Source organism: Exophiala aquamarina, assembly GCF_000709125.1.
Source record: "Exophiala aquamarina CBS 119918 chromosome Unknown aczIA-supercont1.5, whole genome shotgun sequence".
Lineage (NCBI taxonomy): Eukaryota > Fungi > Ascomycota > Eurotiomycetes > Chaetothyriales > Herpotrichiellaceae > Exophiala > Exophiala aquamarina.
The window spans coordinates 843,161-861,475 of record NW_013550583.1 but is presented as its reverse complement, the minus strand read 5'-3'; the positions used below and the strand labels follow the sequence as shown (position 1 = coordinate 861,475).

General features: G+C 48.6%; 5 protein-coding genes across 5 annotated transcripts; 3 read left to right on the top strand and 2 right to left on the bottom strand.

The window, feature by feature from the left end:
- Positions 1–1,991: 1,991 nt before the first annotated feature.
- A1O9_06970 (uncharacterized protein) lies at positions 1,992–2,634 on the top strand (the record flags this gene model as incomplete). The annotated part of the gene is made up of 4 exons (XM_013403916.1): positions 1,992–2,058; positions 2,109–2,153; positions 2,218–2,290; positions 2,349–2,634. 4 exons carry the CDS (start codon positions 1,992–1,994, stop codon positions 2,632–2,634), a joined length of 471 nt encoding a protein of 156 aa, XP_013259370.1.
- A 2,012-nt stretch (positions 2,635–4,646) lies between these two features.
- On the top strand, positions 4,647–5,771 carry A1O9_06969 (beta-lactamase; the record flags this gene model as incomplete). Its single annotated transcript, XM_013403915.1, has 1 exon — positions 4,647–5,771. One exon carries the CDS (start codon positions 4,647–4,649, stop codon positions 5,769–5,771), a length of 1,125 nt encoding a protein of 374 aa, XP_013259369.1.
- A 1,830-nt stretch (positions 5,772–7,601) lies between these two features.
- On the bottom strand, positions 7,602–8,500 carry A1O9_06968 (uncharacterized protein). The gene has a single exon (XM_013403914.1). It carries the CDS (start codon positions 8,450–8,452, stop codon positions 8,141–8,143), a length of 312 nt encoding a protein of 103 aa, XP_013259368.1. The 5' UTR covers positions 8,453–8,500; the 3' UTR covers positions 7,602–8,140.
- Positions 8,501–10,350: 1,850 nt separating this feature from the next.
- On the bottom strand, positions 10,351–12,334 carry A1O9_06967 (uncharacterized protein; the record flags this gene model as incomplete). The annotated part of the gene is made up of 7 exons (XM_013403913.1): positions 10,351–10,572; positions 10,639–10,870; positions 10,921–11,103; positions 11,160–11,811; positions 11,864–11,981; positions 12,026–12,252; positions 12,313–12,334. The coding sequence occupies 7 exons, from the start codon at positions 12,332–12,334 to the stop codon at positions 10,351–10,353; spliced, it is 1,656 nt and encodes a 551-aa protein (XP_013259367.1).
- Positions 12,335–14,420: 2,086 nt separating this feature from the next.
- A1O9_06966 (uncharacterized protein) lies at positions 14,421–16,345 on the top strand (the record flags this gene model as incomplete). The annotated part of the gene is made up of 7 exons (XM_013403912.1): positions 14,421–14,655; positions 14,723–14,814; positions 14,871–15,134; positions 15,186–15,602; positions 15,678–15,878; positions 15,948–16,082; positions 16,142–16,345. The coding sequence occupies 7 exons, from the start codon at positions 14,421–14,423 to the stop codon at positions 16,343–16,345; spliced, it is 1,548 nt and encodes a 515-aa protein (XP_013259366.1).
- Positions 16,346–18,315: the final 1,970 nt, after the last annotated feature.

Genomic DNA, 18,315 nt, shown 5'->3' with positions numbered 1-18,315 from the left:
TCAGGCGTCTTGGCCGGCTGCGCCAAAGAATCAAATCTCTTCTTTGGCTAAGCAACGAACGATCAGCTTGGGTTCTCTGTAGACCTAGTTGTGTATGCTCCCCAACCTTGTAATGTTAAAAGGACAAGAAATTTGTTGAATCAAAGGATTGGGCAAACGCAACTAGACCCGCGCTTACTGAAAAGAGGCAACAGGGCAAAAGAAGCGGCAGGGCGCTGTTGATCCTACACTAGCTAATGCCGTCATTGCCGGGCCCTGATAATACGTCTCTTAAAACGGAGAACTCCGTATGTTGAGCAGTGCTTGAGAGACATCGAGCTACGGACATCCGAGATGCTGCTGAACTCAACTGCTATTCATTCTTGGATAATGATCGCTGTCGAGCGTCAGTCATCGCGGGCATTCGACTATGAGACATCGCCTTGAGGAATCAAAGACGGGGTCTGCCGATGGCGGCGGCGATGCTGATAGACTGTGTTCCCTGCAAAAGGCGGCATCTTGTTTGAGCAAATCTGTGACAGTGCCAGGGGAGCAAGTCAAATATGACCATGCAAGAGATAGTGTCGTGGTACAGAGATGGCATGAGCTGTGGACTAAACAGCACATCATCGTCGATAGATACGCCTGGAATCCGTACGGCATAGTCAAGCTGCGCACTCGCTAAGAAGTCGTCCTCTTGATCTGGAGGAGTGCTGGAGGCTTGATGGCGCCATCGAGAGCTAGGCCACAATAGGCCTCTCGAACGCAGGGAGTATTCCAGAGTCCGTTAGGGACTCCAAGGTCCGTATTTTCTCGCTACTATCGATCGTTAGGCCACGATGATAAAGGGTCGCATCGACAGTGTTTCCTCAACATCCAGCTCATGACGGGACCGTACTTTGCTTGCCAGGAGAGTCCTCAATGTCAGTATCTCCTACAGTGTCATCAACGTCGAAATGCTCCGGTAGAGCGATGAGAAACATTCTGAGCGGCTCCTGCGCTTTTTGCTGCTTTTCCTGAGACATAACCCTCTGGACAATGGACAACTGCAGCGGACCTGTCGGTCTGGGGTCCGGCAAACCCTCCCGGAGTGAAGTCGCAGAAGAGAGAGCACTGTATGGCATCAGCGACCGATGACTCGCCATCTGTGCGCGGCGTATTGATGAAGAGACTTTCGGCTCAGGCATCACCCGAAAGGTGGTTGCTTGAATAAGAACTTCAGTAGTCCTGTCGACAACTTGCCTAGAAGGTGGAGAGTGGCATTCAGACGGTGCATTTGGGGCAGCAACTGGAATTATAGGTTCCGCCTTTGGCTAGATGTTGGATGGTTTCAGGTCATCAAGCTGTAGACCAGTGTCACCGCCGTATGCCAGACTGTCACCTGCCTCTATTTTGACTTCTCTCTCCCTCCGTCTCTCTCCTATATAGACAACAATACCCAGATAATCTAATCGTACACCTACTAGTTACCCATTGAGAATAGCTTTTCTCTTCTCCTGCCGCTGAGATATTATAGTTTAGTAGCAGCCATTTCTTCTAGTTCGCTGATTATAAATAGAACGATCTTATAAGTTGCCTAAAGCACTGTACTCTACGAATGTTCGCACACGCGGTCCACTCCTCTTGTGCACACTGGCTTTTCACGGCCACAAGCTCGGCATAGTTTAATAGTAAGGGAGCAGAGTAGAATAAGCCGCTACAAAAACATTCCCCAGGGAGACTATGTAGAGGAGTACTTATTCACCTTGGACATATATGAGGAAGCCTACTGTCAAATAGTGCTTAGAGCCATCTATGGCTGGTGCTATGCTGTTGTACACCAGTCTCTCATGGTTTCAATTTCCACTGGGGGCAGCCCACTTACCTGTTTGGCTCATTTACGCAATCAACTTGAACATCCCAAATACGAAGGCTGGGGTCAGGTAATAAATATGCTCTCTGTGAACCATTCCGGAACCCAAAACTGGCCAGGATCTCTCGAGCCAACATAGATTACAATTCTCCTTACCAGAATGGCAAAAATCGAAGTCAACCAAACCACTCTAGCGACGCTCAGAGATAAAACTGTTCTGATCACAGGTAATCGGCAGTGCCTGAACTTTCATGTCTGTTGCTGATGTACACTTTAGGCGGATCGAACGGCATAGGACGACAAACGGGGTTACTGTTGCACAGTATGGTCGGTCGCTGCCACCAATGATAACGTGCGCGAGTGAGCATTAACAGGCGCACAAACAGGTCACGGCGCAAATGTCGTTATTGGAGATCTTGACGTTGTGAGGGGTGAAAGCCTACTTAGAGAGATCGGTGAGTGAGTGTTAGTCTACATTGAACCGATGCAAGGTGTCCGTAGTTCACCCTGACGACAGGCAGGGCATATTCGAGAAGACTGACGTCACCAATTGGGAGTCTCTGAGGAATCTTTTCGAGAGGGCAAAAGACCAATTCGGCTCAGTCGATATCGTCCTAGCCAACGCAGGCATACCGGAGAGGCCTCCATATCTCTTTGACGTGGTTCTTGACGATAATGGACTGCTGAAGGAGCCGGACTTCTGCCTCGTTGATATTAATTTGAACGGTGTTCTGAGAAGTATAGCAACTGCTCATTTGTGGATTTGCCAACACCACCGCTCTTGGATCTCGAAGGTTATTTGAGGCATTGGCGGCCGTGGCTAAGGCAACTTCGGGACCTTTGAAGAAACGATATGTGGATAACAGCTGCGATTGGGGGCTGCGAGAAGTATAGTTGAGCTATGGTGTGGTTGAAGCGTGTGATCGCTATAGAGAGATGACGCAACAGTGAGGCATAGCAAATGCAATTCAAGCACACCAACAACGGCGCCTGTTAATAGAGCGATTGAAGTCGTGCTTTCGCCGAACTCCGCAAGTAGCTCCGATGAAGTGGCCAACTTTTGATGCTAAGCTCCGAATGTTAGCAACGTTGCAGTGTCAGTTAACGGACTACCTCCCATTCGTCCCTCGATTTGCGCGCTGTTGATGCGCCGCTCTTCAGCTTAATGTGGCTGCATTTGCGAACACAGGTGTTTCCAATTGCTGCCAGGGCACTACTATCGAACATCTGACATCTAATATCAAGAGGCGCCAGAAGCGTCCTTGAAGCGCACGTCCAACCCTATTTAGCAGCATATCTGAGCCCGGGACATGGTGGCTAATTTATACTAACCCAGGCTACCAGCCGGAATTTTCTTTGAGGGCTGCGACCTTACCTCCTTGATGGTTGTGTATTTACTATATCACAGATACAGGCAATAGCTGGCTTGTAAATTAGGGCCGAGTAAGCAGAGAACACCAACAATGCTTTAGCGGTAGAAATCTGAAATGTTCGGTGTTCACATATCTATGGCACTGCCTACTAAGTAGTTGTTAGTTGAGACGTTTATAATGGAAGTAGCGGAATGTGTCGTGAGTGAGGAACATCCTTCGACGATCTCAGCGATGACAATCTCGTGTCTACACTCGGAGACCAAGGTCGGCTCGGAGGCAATAGCTTTATTAGAGGTAATTGTACAGCGAATGAAACAAGTCCATGGGAATGCACACCCCTTTTAACAAAGCGGCTACAAAAAATCTGGCTTGGTCAAATGTCGATGGAGCTTTAGCACCAAGGGTAGAGCTAGATTTGATCGCCAGAAGGGGGCTCGCTCGTCGCTCGAATTGAGGGAGGATATCCAAGAAGAATACGATATACGTTCGTAGAACGTTGACTTACGACAATCTAAGGCATGGAATGTACACACCAGAAATTCTTCTAATCAGAGTGTAAATTACGCTCTCATACAAAGGTGTGGTTGTGGTCCAAATGTAGCGCGTTATGGGCTTCTCGCATAATCAATTAGATTAAGTCTCTGCCTGATTTCGGAAGTCCATGACGAAGATACCGGGATTGCCCACAACCCTACTTCTCAGCGGCTGGCCTTATCACGGAGTCACGAGATGAATCTTCCCGGGCAATGAACCCTTACCCGCCGTGAGCTGCCTATTTCGACTCTTCCAAGAAATAGTCATTCTTGACGACTAAACGACAAAATTTGGCAAGGTTTAAGGTTCATCTCTTTCTCGCCTTGGAAAGCCGTAAGAGAACTGTCAGCTATTGCCTTTACCTTTGGCTATGTCATTCCCAATATATTGAGGGAGTCATTTCACGGACAGTACGGTAATCTTCTGCGTCAGTATAGTATGGGGACTTGGGACTTGTGAGGGAGATGGATAATGGTCCAATCGCGGGGAGAACCTAGATAATACTGCGGACTCGGAGGGACCATTATGTCCAAGGCTTTGATGTGGCAATGTCAGACTGCGATGGAGTCAGCCGAAATAATGCTGGACTTATTTGTCTTCCAATTCAGCCTTAACTTCCTTCGAGCTAGCACATGTTGGAGATCGACATTCTCCACAACGGCCGTTCGAGCTACTGACGTTGTGGAATGCGCATTCAGTGCAGCTCAGGCAGCTACAAAATAATATGACAGATCAAATCAGACCTCGATGCCCATGTCAGCAGGATCTACAGTGCCGTATATCGTATCTAACGTTTCGTTTCTCGCATGTTGTGTGGGTATGGTCGTAGTCTGGCTATATGTACAGGCCCGAGCCTCCACAGAACATCCTCTTTGTTCGCCCAATCTCGTGCACAAGCAGTCAACCAAATGTCCAGCTTCTATCTACCTGTATTGCTTGCTCTCTTCCTCACCATCTATGGAGTCGATTCACAAGCTTGCCCACCATGGGTAACGTCTCTCATCACAGACGCACTGGCACAGCGTCCCGACTTTCCCGGAATCCAATTGGCTATATCATCACCGCGCTACGGTATCGAGTGCAAGACAAGCATTCACTCGAATGCCACCGAATTTGCTGAAGAGCCGCCTCTCCTGGTGGATACCCCTTGGCGCATTGCGAGCATCACGAAAACTTTTACTGCCGTGGCCGCATTGCGACTTTTCGAGCAGAAACGACTCGACCTTCATGCTCCAATTGTAAACTACCTTCCCCAATGGGCTATTCCCTATCTTGATCAGGAACAAGGAGTCTCAAATGCAAGCAAGATTACGAGCTGGATGCTCTTGCACCATACAAGCGGACTGGGTGATTTTGCCTCAGATCCACGTTGGAGGGAAGCCATCGTTGCAGACCCACAATACCGATGGAGCCAGCAAGCTGTCCTCAATTGGAGTGCAACTTACGCGGCTCCTGTAGGGATTCCTGGGGCTAAGTACTTTTACTCTGACACGGGATATACATACCTTGGCCTGGTCATAGAACATATCACACAGACTGGCATTGCGGCCGCAGTCCGCAAATTGACTAGGCTCGACGAGTCTTGCATGCCATTCACATATTGGGAAATTCTAGAACGGACACCGCAAAAGATCCCACCACGTGCTGGGCAGTACTATCAATCTCTGGACTCCACCCAATGGGATGCAAGTTTTGACTTGTACGGTGCGGGTGGGTTAGTCAGTAATAGCTTGGACCTCAACCATTTCGCGAAGGCGCTCCATGGGGGACAAGTACTCGGTAAGGCAGCAATGGAGCTTATGTACACCACAGAATCCTCAGGGACTTATGGATGTGGCCTAGTCAATATGTCCTACGCGGGCCATCAGGCATGGGGTCACACCGGGTTTTGGGGAGCTTGGTCGGAACACATTCCATCGCTAGATCTGACCGTGTCGGGCACCCAAAACCAGGCCACGGTACCTCTGTTTGACCTGAATCAGTTTGTTCAAAAATTTGTGCAAGAGGAGTGTTCCCCGATTTACTTGGAATAGCACAGCAAAATCACTAGCCACAGTAACCAAAATCATACCTATTCATAGAGTAGAGTGCTTAATCACGTACTGGGCAGCCCCGCACCCAGGTTTCCCTCTCCTGCCCTGCTCCTATGCCCATGACTCTCGCCACACTTTCCTCATTTGTTTCATCCTGGTCTCCTGAGAGGTCGTGCCATAACAGAAGGACCTTCGCACCTGCTACTAGCGACCGAGGAGCTCATGGAAGATGAGACCCCGGGACTCTTCTTATCTATATCAAGCCCTTGGGAGGGGCTCCGGGAGCTCGTAAGGAACAGAAGGCGAGCCGAGGGCGAGTAAGCGGCGAGGAGTGTCTATGCAGAGGAGAGTCGTGAACGAGCTGTGGACCATCGATTGTACCTTTTCGCATTCTTTTGTCATCCCCGTCGTCGCAACCTTGAACAAGAATATGCATAACCAACAGTAGTTCCCCGCTGGGTTTTGACATTGGCGTTGCCCGAAGCGAGAGTTACGGCGCTATACCGGAGATCTCATAGATCTTTTCGAGAAGTGAGGAAGGCACTCAGGAGGTGAGATCGTTCCGATGTTTCCAAGATTTGAAGTCTTCGTTGCCCAATCCCATCTCATACGTTCAGCTCTGAATCATTCTTCGCACTGGTACCGACCGTCAATGATTTTCACAGCTGCACTGCGAACTATACCATCATTCATAGGAAGGTGACACATGCTTGCAGAACGTTTGTTTGCGCTTGCTAGTATCTCAAGAGACAGAAGGAGCCATTGGGCTGGAAGGTGCCAGTGTGCGAGATGGCAATACCTTTCTCGCGCCTCCGCAATGATTCTCCTTTCCTCTCTTCAAGTCTACGTTTTGGGTTCGTAGCAATGTTTTCTCGGCACCTGTGGCCAGCAGGCGGTATCATTGCCACACTTTTCTCCCCGTTTGGACCAGCTATGGGCGCTAGGCTGATCAACTGGGCTCGACATCTTCGGCTTGTCGGTCCAGTCTTCTGCTTTCTCTTCCCCGAGGAAGAAGGCCCTCGTCCTAATCAGCGGGATGGGGAGCCTCAGGTTGGTCTCGAAGCTGAATCTAATGTCCTGCTGCGTGGCGCTCTGCGAGACGCCGTGAAGGTCTTCGGGCCGCTGACATCGATTCGGAGCTGACCACTGAAATTCGAAAGCAGAACGCGTTGCTTCAACAGTTGGTCAATGCCTTAGAAGGTATGCGGGAGGAAGCAACGAATCGTCACGTCGATACCTACACAGTCACAAGCACCATCACGCGAGCTAGCTAATTGTGGTGTAGGCTCACCGCTGGGAGCTGCCAGCGGCGGTCATGGTTTCAACAACCTGGTCGCACCAGCGAAGGGCTTGCACTTCTACGCAGTGCTGGTGACAAGTAGCTCTTCAACGAGTGAAACCAAGACAAGCCCAATCAAGGAGACTTCATCCTAGCAACGCAAGTTTAACCCCTCCGAACATGGTACTATCACTAACTCACGGTTATCATAGCCTCGCGCCTTTCGCTTGCAGCGCAATTGCTACTCTTCTCGCACAAGTCCAAAATCTTATGCCACCTTCCTCCATCATTCGACTTCGGGGTACTTTGTGGATCCCTATTATGAGATCAAGTATGTAGCCAAGATCTGGAATTTTATGGCCTTGTGACGGTCGAGAGTCTGGTCTATCCGGACTATTGTGAAAGATAAAGCCAACGGAGAATATCAGAAACTCGAGAATGACAACAAATTACTTCAGCCTGGCGCAAGTTACAATTTGATTAATTGTGCAGATAAGCTATATAACTTCTCGGCATGACTATGCCTCAATGCTTAGAGCACACCTTGTTTTAGACTCGAAAGCCGCTCGTACGTCCCTTTGTGAGACTGCGTCGGCCTCAAGCCGCAATACAGGATCTCGATAAAGATCTACTCATTCAACAACCTGTTCCCATGTCTTTGTCCGTAGTTTCTCCAAACATTTAGAATGATCGTTACCCGATTCTCCTCGCACTTCTTCACGTGCACTTAGTGGTCAGTCTCGCAGAAGAAACACTTAAACACTTCGGATTTCTCTGAGCCTACTATCATGCTTGTGACGGCTTGCTCAAAGGTCTGCCATATCTTATCGACGATCCCTACAGTGGCACTTAGATGTAGACATACATCTAGGATGAACAGGCGCGACATCACCGCCACTTCTCGTCCCGACTCCACCCCTACCTCTATTCGACTGGCTAGTATAAGCTGACCGTCCACTAACCGTGCTTCGTTCGTTCGAGAAATACCGCGGTGATCATAACCGCTTATGTTTAAGAAAGATATAGGTAAGCCGTGGCTGGGGCCATGCTCATAGGATCTTAAGATTAGGTCGACCACTCCACGCCTCACCTAAATATATTTTTTGTCTCCCGCTTGGATATACTGACCGTATGATAGTAGCGTATCCGCAACCATGTGGCGATTAGCACGCGGACAATTATACTGGAAGAACTCCATCTTCCGCCAGAAATATAGTAAGCCGCAGGAGCGGCATGTCAAATATTCCGGGTAGTCGAGTTCTAGAAGTTGTAGAAACCGTACCTTGGTGGCCTTGTCATTATTAAGTGTCAAGTCGAGGTGGGAACCGAGAAGAGCACAAAGTCGCCGACATGAGAGGCTCAGCAGGAGCTGAGATTCTTGGTCCAGAAAGCTCGCAACCATGAGGATCAGCTCATTGGGAAGATCGAGGATCGGACTGTGGTTATAATGAATCTTGTTGCTCTGCTGTGTCGGCTGTACCCTTTTATAGCCTCTTCCATTAGTTCTTAGATATTCTAAGGATACCTAATCTGGTGATGAAACTTACGCTTTGAAGAATACTCTTCTGTATTGAGGCCAGAGATCGACGCAGCAAAGACAATCTGCTTCTCGCCCAAAGTCGGATATTCATCTTTTGGCGAGTCTCAGGAAGTCGGGAAGTGATATCACAACAAGACGCGGTTTAGAGGCAGGTGTGCGTTCAGGTTCTTTTTTTTTTGCTTGCAGTGGGCACTAAAAGTTCGAAGAACTCGAGGACGCTAGAGCACTGCGGTTTTCGAATTTCAAAGTTCATACGGAATTTCCATGGCGCTGTATGTTACAATACTAGTTTCGGTGGTGTAAGAATGTAAGTTGTAGCTTTAAGTAGGCGGCATCCGTAACCTTTAGCTCAAGGTGTTCGTCCACACCACCGTTCGAAATGTGATTACTAGCGTGCCAAGGCTGCCAAGCCCTTATAAAGACTTCGAGGTCTGTCGAAGTGTTCGTACAAGCTTCATACACCGAGGCGAGCCCCTGTCGAAGTAGGGCAAATGCTCCAGGTAATCGCAGGCGCATCTGCACCGAAGGGTTCAAACCTATCTCCTGCGTGGCCGGCTCCGAAGTCATTTATTACGCTAGGCGCTAGAGGACACGAACCCTGGGATAGACATCACGCCTATCAAGGTGTCAACAAATGAAATTTTGATCAAATGCATGCGGAAAGCGCGTAGCATCGTGAGATGGCCTGATCAATGCAAGGCATACAGATGCCAGGAGAGCTCGAGATGGAATCTGACACCCGCTTGTTGCAATTGAGGTCATTCCGCCCATGGCTGTTGGTGAAACTGTGGCAGGGCGTATCGTGGATGGAAGTAAATCTGAGCATCAAGCTCCTGTACTACCGACCAGAAAGGGTCATGTGTTTTTCTGTCGTAGTACAGTTTCTTTTCCCCGCCATTGGCAATCAATGTGCTCTACCCGGTATCCGGATCGCAACTCGAGCTTCACTCAAATCTGGAGCGAGCTTGTGTCGCTCCGTCAGGCTGCCAAATCCGAATTGTGTGGTCCTCCAGCAGTGGTGACAATTGGTTCCAGGGCTTTGGCATCTTGGGTGACTGCGAATTTTGTCGCATGAAAGTGCCAAAGGCACTTACCACTTACAGCATTCGCCACCCACTCTACTTCGCACTCCACTTCGACTACTCATCTTCTCTCTTTTCTACAACAACAACAACAACAAGAAGAAGAAGAAGAAGAAGAAGAAGAACGAAAAGAATAGCACTGTCATAGTTGCTCACTGGGAGCCACGTCTCCTTACCGGTGTGTCCACCTGCTCCTTTCTCCCACACCTCATGGGGTAGGAAGATTTCGATCGGTTGACCTTCTGGACACTTTGGGGAACACCAACCAAGGCCATGATCGGTCCAGGCGATCGCAGGTCCACAGTCGATCGATCAACACGTCGTCATGAGTACCAGTGGCATGACAAAAGACGTCAGGAGATGCTGGGACGGAGAGACGACATACAATGGCGAAAATGCTGTGAGGGACCCTCGATGGGTAGAAGAGAACGACCAACCCCGACCAGATAATCAAGCACGTACATCGCAGCCCCGGGCAAGAAAATTGTGTGGATTGAGACACTGCGGGACGACGAAAATTGAAGCCACTTCAAAGACTGTACGTTAGGATATTATGTAGCGAGTTCACATTGATCCGCCATATGTCAATCAAGGACTATCCTAATACAGTTACAACCCCAGTACCGTGAGAACGATATTCGCGTCCATGTTGTACCAGGGCGTCTGTTACTCGCTTGATCATCCCATGTGACTTTCCGGTCCAGAAGTCTCCATCTTCAGGGTCTTGAACAGATCATGACGTGTCCACCAGCTTCTAAGGCGTTTTCCGTACATGTACACAGGGATACCCAACAGCGAGATGAAAATGGATGTACCTCCGAACACGTACATGATCTCTTCAGGTCCTTTGGAAGCTACCCATGGATTCGCAAAGTTGGAAAGCCCATAAAACATGAAGTTCTACCATCGCTGTTAGAAAGAGCTGACAAAAGATAGGGGACATAGAAGATAAGAGGCAATACTAACCTTAAAAAGCATGTTCATGACAAAGATCTCACTACTTTGGGTTCGAAAGGAGTCGAGACCATAGGATAGAGTTGCGAAAATCCCGATGAGGACTCCAAACATCATGAGACCTTGTAAGAACGCACATACCTCCGCCGGTGCACCAATTTCCAGCGTATATCCGAACAAGAACATACCGGCACCCATTGCAATGCCGGCTGGGAGCATAAATACAAGCCGGAACTCTGGTTCGCTAAACCCGATTAATAAGATAAGCTAACAAGAAATAAAGAATAGACTTACTAAACACCCTTATTCTTCTTAGTCATCGCCTTTATGACATAGTCACCAAGGAATCCGCAGAAGAGAGAACCAATTAGACCGCCAACGAAAGGGCCAGCACCCGTATATCCAATCTGCGCCGCGTTGAAATTCCATGGAGGGCCAGAGAAAATCCCTGCAAGGATAATTGCGGAGCCGACATACCTAGAGGTAAGTTAGCATTACCTATTATTGTAGTAAAAGTCCTCGGTTGTCCTTACCAGCTGTTTAGTAATCCTGAACCGATAACTGCGTAGCATGCAGCAGGATTAAGTAGAGTTAGGAAAGGACCAATTAAAAACTTGATGACGTTGTCTTTCGAGTATACTCCACTCCATACCTGAAGTTCTTGTGCGAATGTCTTCTTTTTTGGAGTATCGAGGCCTACGTCTCGACCTTGCTCGTCTCCTTGGTTCTCATGCTCTTGCTCCATAACTGCAACCTCCTCAAACTTCTCGTTACGCGTGACATCAGTGTTATATCGGTCCTCGCGAATATAAGTAGTTTCAGGACAGAAGAGGAACATAAGAACAAATTGGAAAACCAAGAAGATCTGAAACATATGGAAAAGCCATAGCCAACCGAGACTTTCGAAAACTTGTCCGCAGATAATCGACGCTAAACTTGAAGCCGCGTTTAAGATAAAGTTAATAATGGCGATACGGAGCCCCCGCTGATGGACAAAATAGATATCGCCAACAGTGGCCACTATAAGGGACTCGAAAGCTGAGGTAGAGAATCCTTGGATAATACGTGCAGCTAAGAGGTATTTATAGTCGATCTTAGCTTGACCAATTGCGGTACCAATGATATCAAAGAGGGTTGATACTAGGTAGACGGGCCGCTTTCCATATTTGCGACTAAACGCAGAGACTAAATAAGAGAGTTAGAGCGCGAAATAGACTAGTAGTGAGGAAATAGATACCAAGTGGTCCAATGCAGCCAGCAGCAAGTAGGTTGTATCCGGAGGCTACAACAATCTTATTGATGTCTAAATTAAGTTGTTGCGCCATCGAAAAGTAAGAAGCATTGAGGAATGGTCCCTATCTCCATTAGCCACAGCTATTAAGAAATGATTGATACCCACATTAGTCCCCGCATTCAACATGGCCCCAAGGCAAAGAATGGCAATCATGACCTCCTTCTTCACCAGAGACCAATTCAAGGGGTCGTTAGGGTCTTCACTAGGCTGGGGAGATAGCACCAAATGGGCATCGCGTCCTTGACCATGTTTCAGTCGCTGCGTGAGATTTTCGGCGTGCGCGGCTTCGTCGTTGAGCAATACCGTTCCCGGCACGTGGTCAAGCCTCTGGTCTGCGGTTGATCGTCAGTTAAAAGCCCAGGTTGGATCTCCGTCACCAGGTTAATTAGTACCTTCAAAGACACCAAGGCCCATCTTGATGTGCGTATGCAGCAGCGGGTTCGGAATACGCTTTGAAAAGAAAGAAGAGCTTTGAATATATGTACAGAAGGCAGCTGGTTTACTTCCGGCCGTGAGGGAATCCAGTATCTTTATACTCAAATCAGGATCGGAAGAGACCCAGAAGTTTGCTATGCAATAGTGGCTAGCTTGGTGGATCTTGTTTCAACTCCAATACTCCGGACGTGTTCCGCCCAGTCAAGTGTTGCTCAGGCTTTCTCTAACCCGTGGGGTTGAGTTACCCCAGCTTGATGTTTTGGCGAGCAGGGGTATAAATGGGATTATTCCTGCCCCTTCCATGGGGTGTGGAGGTGTCCCACTCCAATTGATCCCACTCCTGATTCTCGTAATCGGAAGGGCTCCCTAGTGCCTTCGCCGTCCCGTCTTCACAATCAGTCTTGTGACGTTGACTCTGTACAGGAATAGAGTAACTGTGTACGAATAGATGAAGGATTGGTGGGGGCTGAGTGGTATGGGTATCAAGGACTCGTCTATCTACGCAACTAGCCACCTTGGCGCCAAAGCCCCGGCAACGTGTCCGTTCAACCCCACATCAGAGATTTCAACCCCACAAATATCGCCTTGAAACGGATATCCTGCGCATGCCCCGATCCACTAACATGCCTTGGCCGGCTGCACTTAACAACAAGGCTTTGCGGAGAGAACCAGCCCACAAATTAATTGAAGTTGATCGGCCAAGTGAAACTCATGCTTGAAGTGGTTCTTATCGAGATAGATAATGGTATTCTGAATAGTACAGAACTATATAGCAGCGCTAAATATCGTTATACTGGTTTAGTAATCGGGCAGGGAGGTTAGCACATCGCCTGAGTGCATGCTTCCCACTCTCCTCGCGGTAGAGCACAAGGTAGAATGTAACAAGTCAATAGAGACCAAACTTAAAACGAACCGATTATCCGACAAAGTACTGGCAGCGCATCGAAAACCCCCGAGGAGTATAGCTTTCTATGAAGCTCTGCCGCTTGTTTTGGTGCATTCAGGACGCAGATACACCTTTTCCCGAAATTATGAATTCAAGCCGCACTGTCTTTTTAATTTCATTTGAAGCAGTCGCGACGATGTTCTCATGGAAGCAAAAAAGAAAGCCTGTTGTTCAGGATAACCTCTGCGGAAAACAGAGGTTGATGCTAAAAATGCCAGAATTAATAGTGGCGGCATTCGACTTTCCTCAAGTCGTCGCCACACAGAGTTTGTATTTAGCCATGGCTTTCTGATCTACGGCTACTGGTATTTCGGCCCTCGACGTGTCCATGGAACGGTGAGGACAATAAGTGCTGGAAGTCTACAAACGAGTAGAGGCGTAACCCCATGAGTCCATGATCGGCAAAAATAATAGTGGAGTATTACCTGCACTGACAAAGGTGCCTCTTCCGAACGAAAGTTTGAAGGAATTCTCGTCTTTCTGCCATCCTGTGTCTCATTTGTCTCCAAGCAGGAGCATAACGCTTCTCCCCACACACGCGCCATGGAAATACGTGAACGAGCCCCGGCAAAAACTGCCTGAGCATCCCACATGTTCCCCAAGTAGAGCCTGAAGATTTTGAGCTTTTTACACCAGCAGAGCTCCATATGATCGACTCTTGTCTATCGATTGTCCGCAGGCACTTGCTACACACGCTTGACGCTACTAAGACGCTACCTCATTTTAACCATCGTTGAGCGTAGAATTGTTTTGTGGCTTTAGGACTGTCGCTGCATACAGAATAGTCTGGGTACGTCTATCAAAAGGTGAACACAACCTATTACTACCTTCAGATTGGCCAAAGTGGTCTCTTTTGATGATTCTCTACACTAGCACAAATGTGTCAATTTCATGTGGGTAGTCCCTGATCCCGAAGGATGTGGAGAAACCTGGAAAATTCCCATGCATGCCGGAGGAGGATGCCTTGCCTCCCAAAGTAGCCAGTGGTGAACCATGACATAGGTTTACTCTATGTCGCCTGGTATACGTTGTCAACGTCTCAAAGTTCTTAAAGCTAGTTATTTCCACACCCTGTTTGCCCATATTGCCACGTCTACTAACGCTCTTAGTCCTGCGAAAATGGGCGTGCTTGATCCTACTCAATTGGAGATTGCTAATCTCGCGCCTGCAACGGTGTCACTGGTGATACTTGTGCTCCTCGTTGCTGTAGCCTTTCGCATCTGGAGAGCTCTTGTAACTCCTCTGAGAGACCTCCCAGGGCCTGTATTTGCCAGCTTCACTCGGCTATGGTATCTCAAGAATGTCTGGAGAGGAGACTTTGAGAAAGTGAATGTTAAGCTCCATGAGCGATACGGTATGATAATCAACATGCTTGGAAACACTGGTTCCAAAATGGAAGGCATGGGTTAATACAGCCCCAGGGCCAATCGTGCGCATAGCGCCAAATGAATACAGCATCGACGACCCCGAGGCTATCAAGGTCATCTACGGCCACGGCACTAGTTTCACAAAGGTACCACCGACCTGATCTTTACATTATGTCCTCAGTTGGTTCCTAAGTCTACAAAGGCTCCATGGTACTACGCCTCTGGCAGCGCCGATCCAAATGAACATAATCTGTTCACAGATCGCAATCCTAAGAGACACTCTGAAACCCGTCGAAAGGTGGCCGCCCTTTATTCCATGAGCACATTGGTGCAGCTGGAGCATTTTGTGACAGAAGGCGCGGAATGTATGGTGGACAAGTTCGAGGGTTTCGCGCAGAGCGGAGTAACAGTTAACATGCAAGAATGGGCGCAATTCTGGGCATTTGATGTTATTGGACTCATCACGGTAAATTCACACATCTAACCCATCTATGTCTGAGCTAAACAATGCTCACAGCTAGCTAAACGATTTGGCTTTCTCGACACCGGGAGAGACCAAGGAGGTCTTCTCGGTGCACTACACGGCTATCTACTCCATTGCGCTAACGTGGGGATCTACCACGAGTGGCATCCCTTGGTCACAAAGCTCGAACAAATGCTCCCAGGGCAAGGCATGTCGTATCTGACGGGCTTTACCCAAAAGGAGATCACAGAGCGCCTTAATGCTACTAAACGCGATATTGAATCGTCGAAGGAGGGTGCCGACTTTTTGAGTAAGCTACTTAAGATGCACTCAGATGATCCAGCAAAAATCACTATGGCGGAGGTCTTCCTAGGTTGTCTCACCAACATTGGCGCTGGATCAGACACTACCTCCATCAGTTTCGCCGCTATCATGTACCACCTTATCAAGAACCCGGAGGTGTACAAGAAGGTAAATGGCTTCATTTTCACGCGTACTCTATTCTGCAGATACTTTGAGCTTCTAACATCCATCCATTCGTACTAGCTACGCACCGAGATTGACTCGAAAGTCAAAGAAAAGCCCTGTCCTAACGACATCATCACGTTCGCCGAGACACAAACCATGCCCTACCTACAAGCAAGCATCAAAGAAGGCCTCCGAATGCACCCCGCCACTGGTCTGCCTCTAGCACGCGTGGTCCCCGTAGGCGGCGCAACGATATCTGGCCGCTACTTTCCCGAAGGGGTAAGTCCCTCCCTCTAAGTCATCTCATTCACTTGTTTTGGGCCGGTTCTGACCCATCTCATCACCCAGACCATTGTCGGTGTCAACAGCTGGGTAGCACACCGCAACAAGAGCGTCTTCGGCGCCGACGCCGCGCAGTACCGGCCCGAACGCTGGCTCGAGAGCCCTGAACGCTCGTCCCAGATGGAACGCTATTTCATGGCTGTGAGTCGCAGTCTCGGAACCTAATCAAGCGGTCTGTGTCCACTAATTGGTGAATATAGTTTGGTGTAGGCTCACGTACCTGCATCGGCAAGAACATCAGCTTGCTGGAGATCTCGAAGCTGGTCCCAGAGTTCGTGCGGCGGTTCGATTTCGAGCTCCAGAGCCCTGATCAACCCCTCAACACGCACAATGCATGGTTCGTGAAGCAAACGAACTTCTTCGTCAAGGTCGCGAAGCGGAAAATTGATAAGCTTGATGGCTGACATCTGGCTAAAGAGTGAGATACAGTGGAGACTTATAGCTTCCGAGGTCTATTTATGCACAATCGTGGTTAAAATGAGTTTGGCGCAGAAGAGTGCCTTGCACTTGCCCCTCTTGGATGAATTTGACAAAGAATCCAAGCCCTGTGAATTAAGTTGCAAACGGAACCTCGTATTGCCGGCTGTGGGCTGTGTCACGACTCTATTACCAAGCATCTTATATTATCTTGTGCTTGCAAGCCTGAACGGTACGAGACGCGATTAAAACCCACGGTTTCCCTGTTACTCAGTACGGTGATTTGGTGTACAACCTCACGATCCACCGGAGAGGACAATACACGGACGTTGATGTAGCTGATTCCTTTGAGGTCTGGTCCTGGAACGTAGCTTATTAATGGTTCAAGAGAATGTAGAAGAGTCCCATCTTGGAGTAGCTTCGGCACACGGTCTTTCTCCGTTCACACGACTCTTTGTTGATGATTCAAAGATGTGTTGCTATGGAGAACAGACTCATTTTGGCAACGGTAAGTTTCCATCAAAGGAGCAACACCACCTCCACGATAATTCCAGGTACGCAAGCCTTGGTCTAACTCAATATTCGAGCCGGCGAAGACATTTTTCTCCCGCTAAACGTTTCCCAATGCCTAGCCACGCACAGTTTAAGGCATCAAGAAGCAATCACACATCGCACTAGACCCTTCAGAACTAGTGTGGGACTTTTATCCCCCACTGCGTGTGGTGAGATCTCTGAATGCATCCCACGTCCATATCGGAGTTGAATTTGCCATGCGCCATCTAGCTTGTGACCGTCTGATGCTTTCCAGGAGATTGGATTCGACATGTTTCGGGATATTTCCCATGTGATCCGCCATCATCATGCTAAGCGATAAGACAAGATGCAGGTACCGGTTTAGGCTGTTGTGGATCGTGATATTTGTGGAAACTTGTGAGAAGCGAAAGTCGGCTGGTCCGCGCCGCTGCCAGCCCTGCATAGCCGCTTCCTCAAAGCCTTACGACAGGTACCACATCCTCGAATGGTTTAAGGGGTTGAGAGATAGGATCTTCGGGACTAGTGTCTATGTCGCTCCCCTGATCGTCGCCTTGTACGAGTCCTCAGGTGACACCAATATCGCGAATATCACTTGAGGCACAAAAAAGTGACAAGGCAACCTAGAAGGAAAAATCTCGATCTCATAGCCACGTGGTGGTAATATCTGAGACCCCAAAGAACATGCAACATCAAGACCTAGTCCGCTTGCTCTTCTGCAACGATCTCATGAGTAATTATGTCGATTTCTTGGTCAAGCCCTGCATAGTCTACGTCAATTAGGCAGAAAGGAGTGCACCCATTCCGACCCGTCGTTAGTGGTTAAAGCTCAGGTGAGCCGAGGCAAACCTCTTTGCTGTCCCTATGTACATGTAACGTTGCTAAATAATCAACTAGCTAAGACATGAATTACCTGACAATTTTCTTTGGGAGCTTTGCGCTCCTCTCTCCTCTAACCACACTGCCTCATACTGTTCACCGCGGGTGGCTGCCACTGACATTGCTTGATTTCTGCACTGAGGATGGTCGAGGAATCGCCAGAAGTTCAACCATTAATCCCTCAAAGGACGAAGTTGAAATAGTTCCACGATTAGATGGATTCTACTAAGCCTGAGCATCCGCTGTGTATGCACAAATGCCCAGATCCTTCTTACTCAGCTTTCAAAGCATATGCATGAGCGAAAGATATTCGTCCACGTGACGTGTAGTGCCCCTTAACTAGACCCAATTTCGGAGCCTCGTCATCGGCCTCAATGCAAGCATCAGGTGATACAACCTTGGTGGTTGTGCCACGTCAGAACAAACAATGCAGCGGACCTGCTTCGCCTGAATCCATGAAGGAATATCAGAGAATAGAGACCGATGACGTATGGCTTGGCACAGGGTGTGCCGCTTCCGCGACGCCCGGTCCAAATATACGATCATC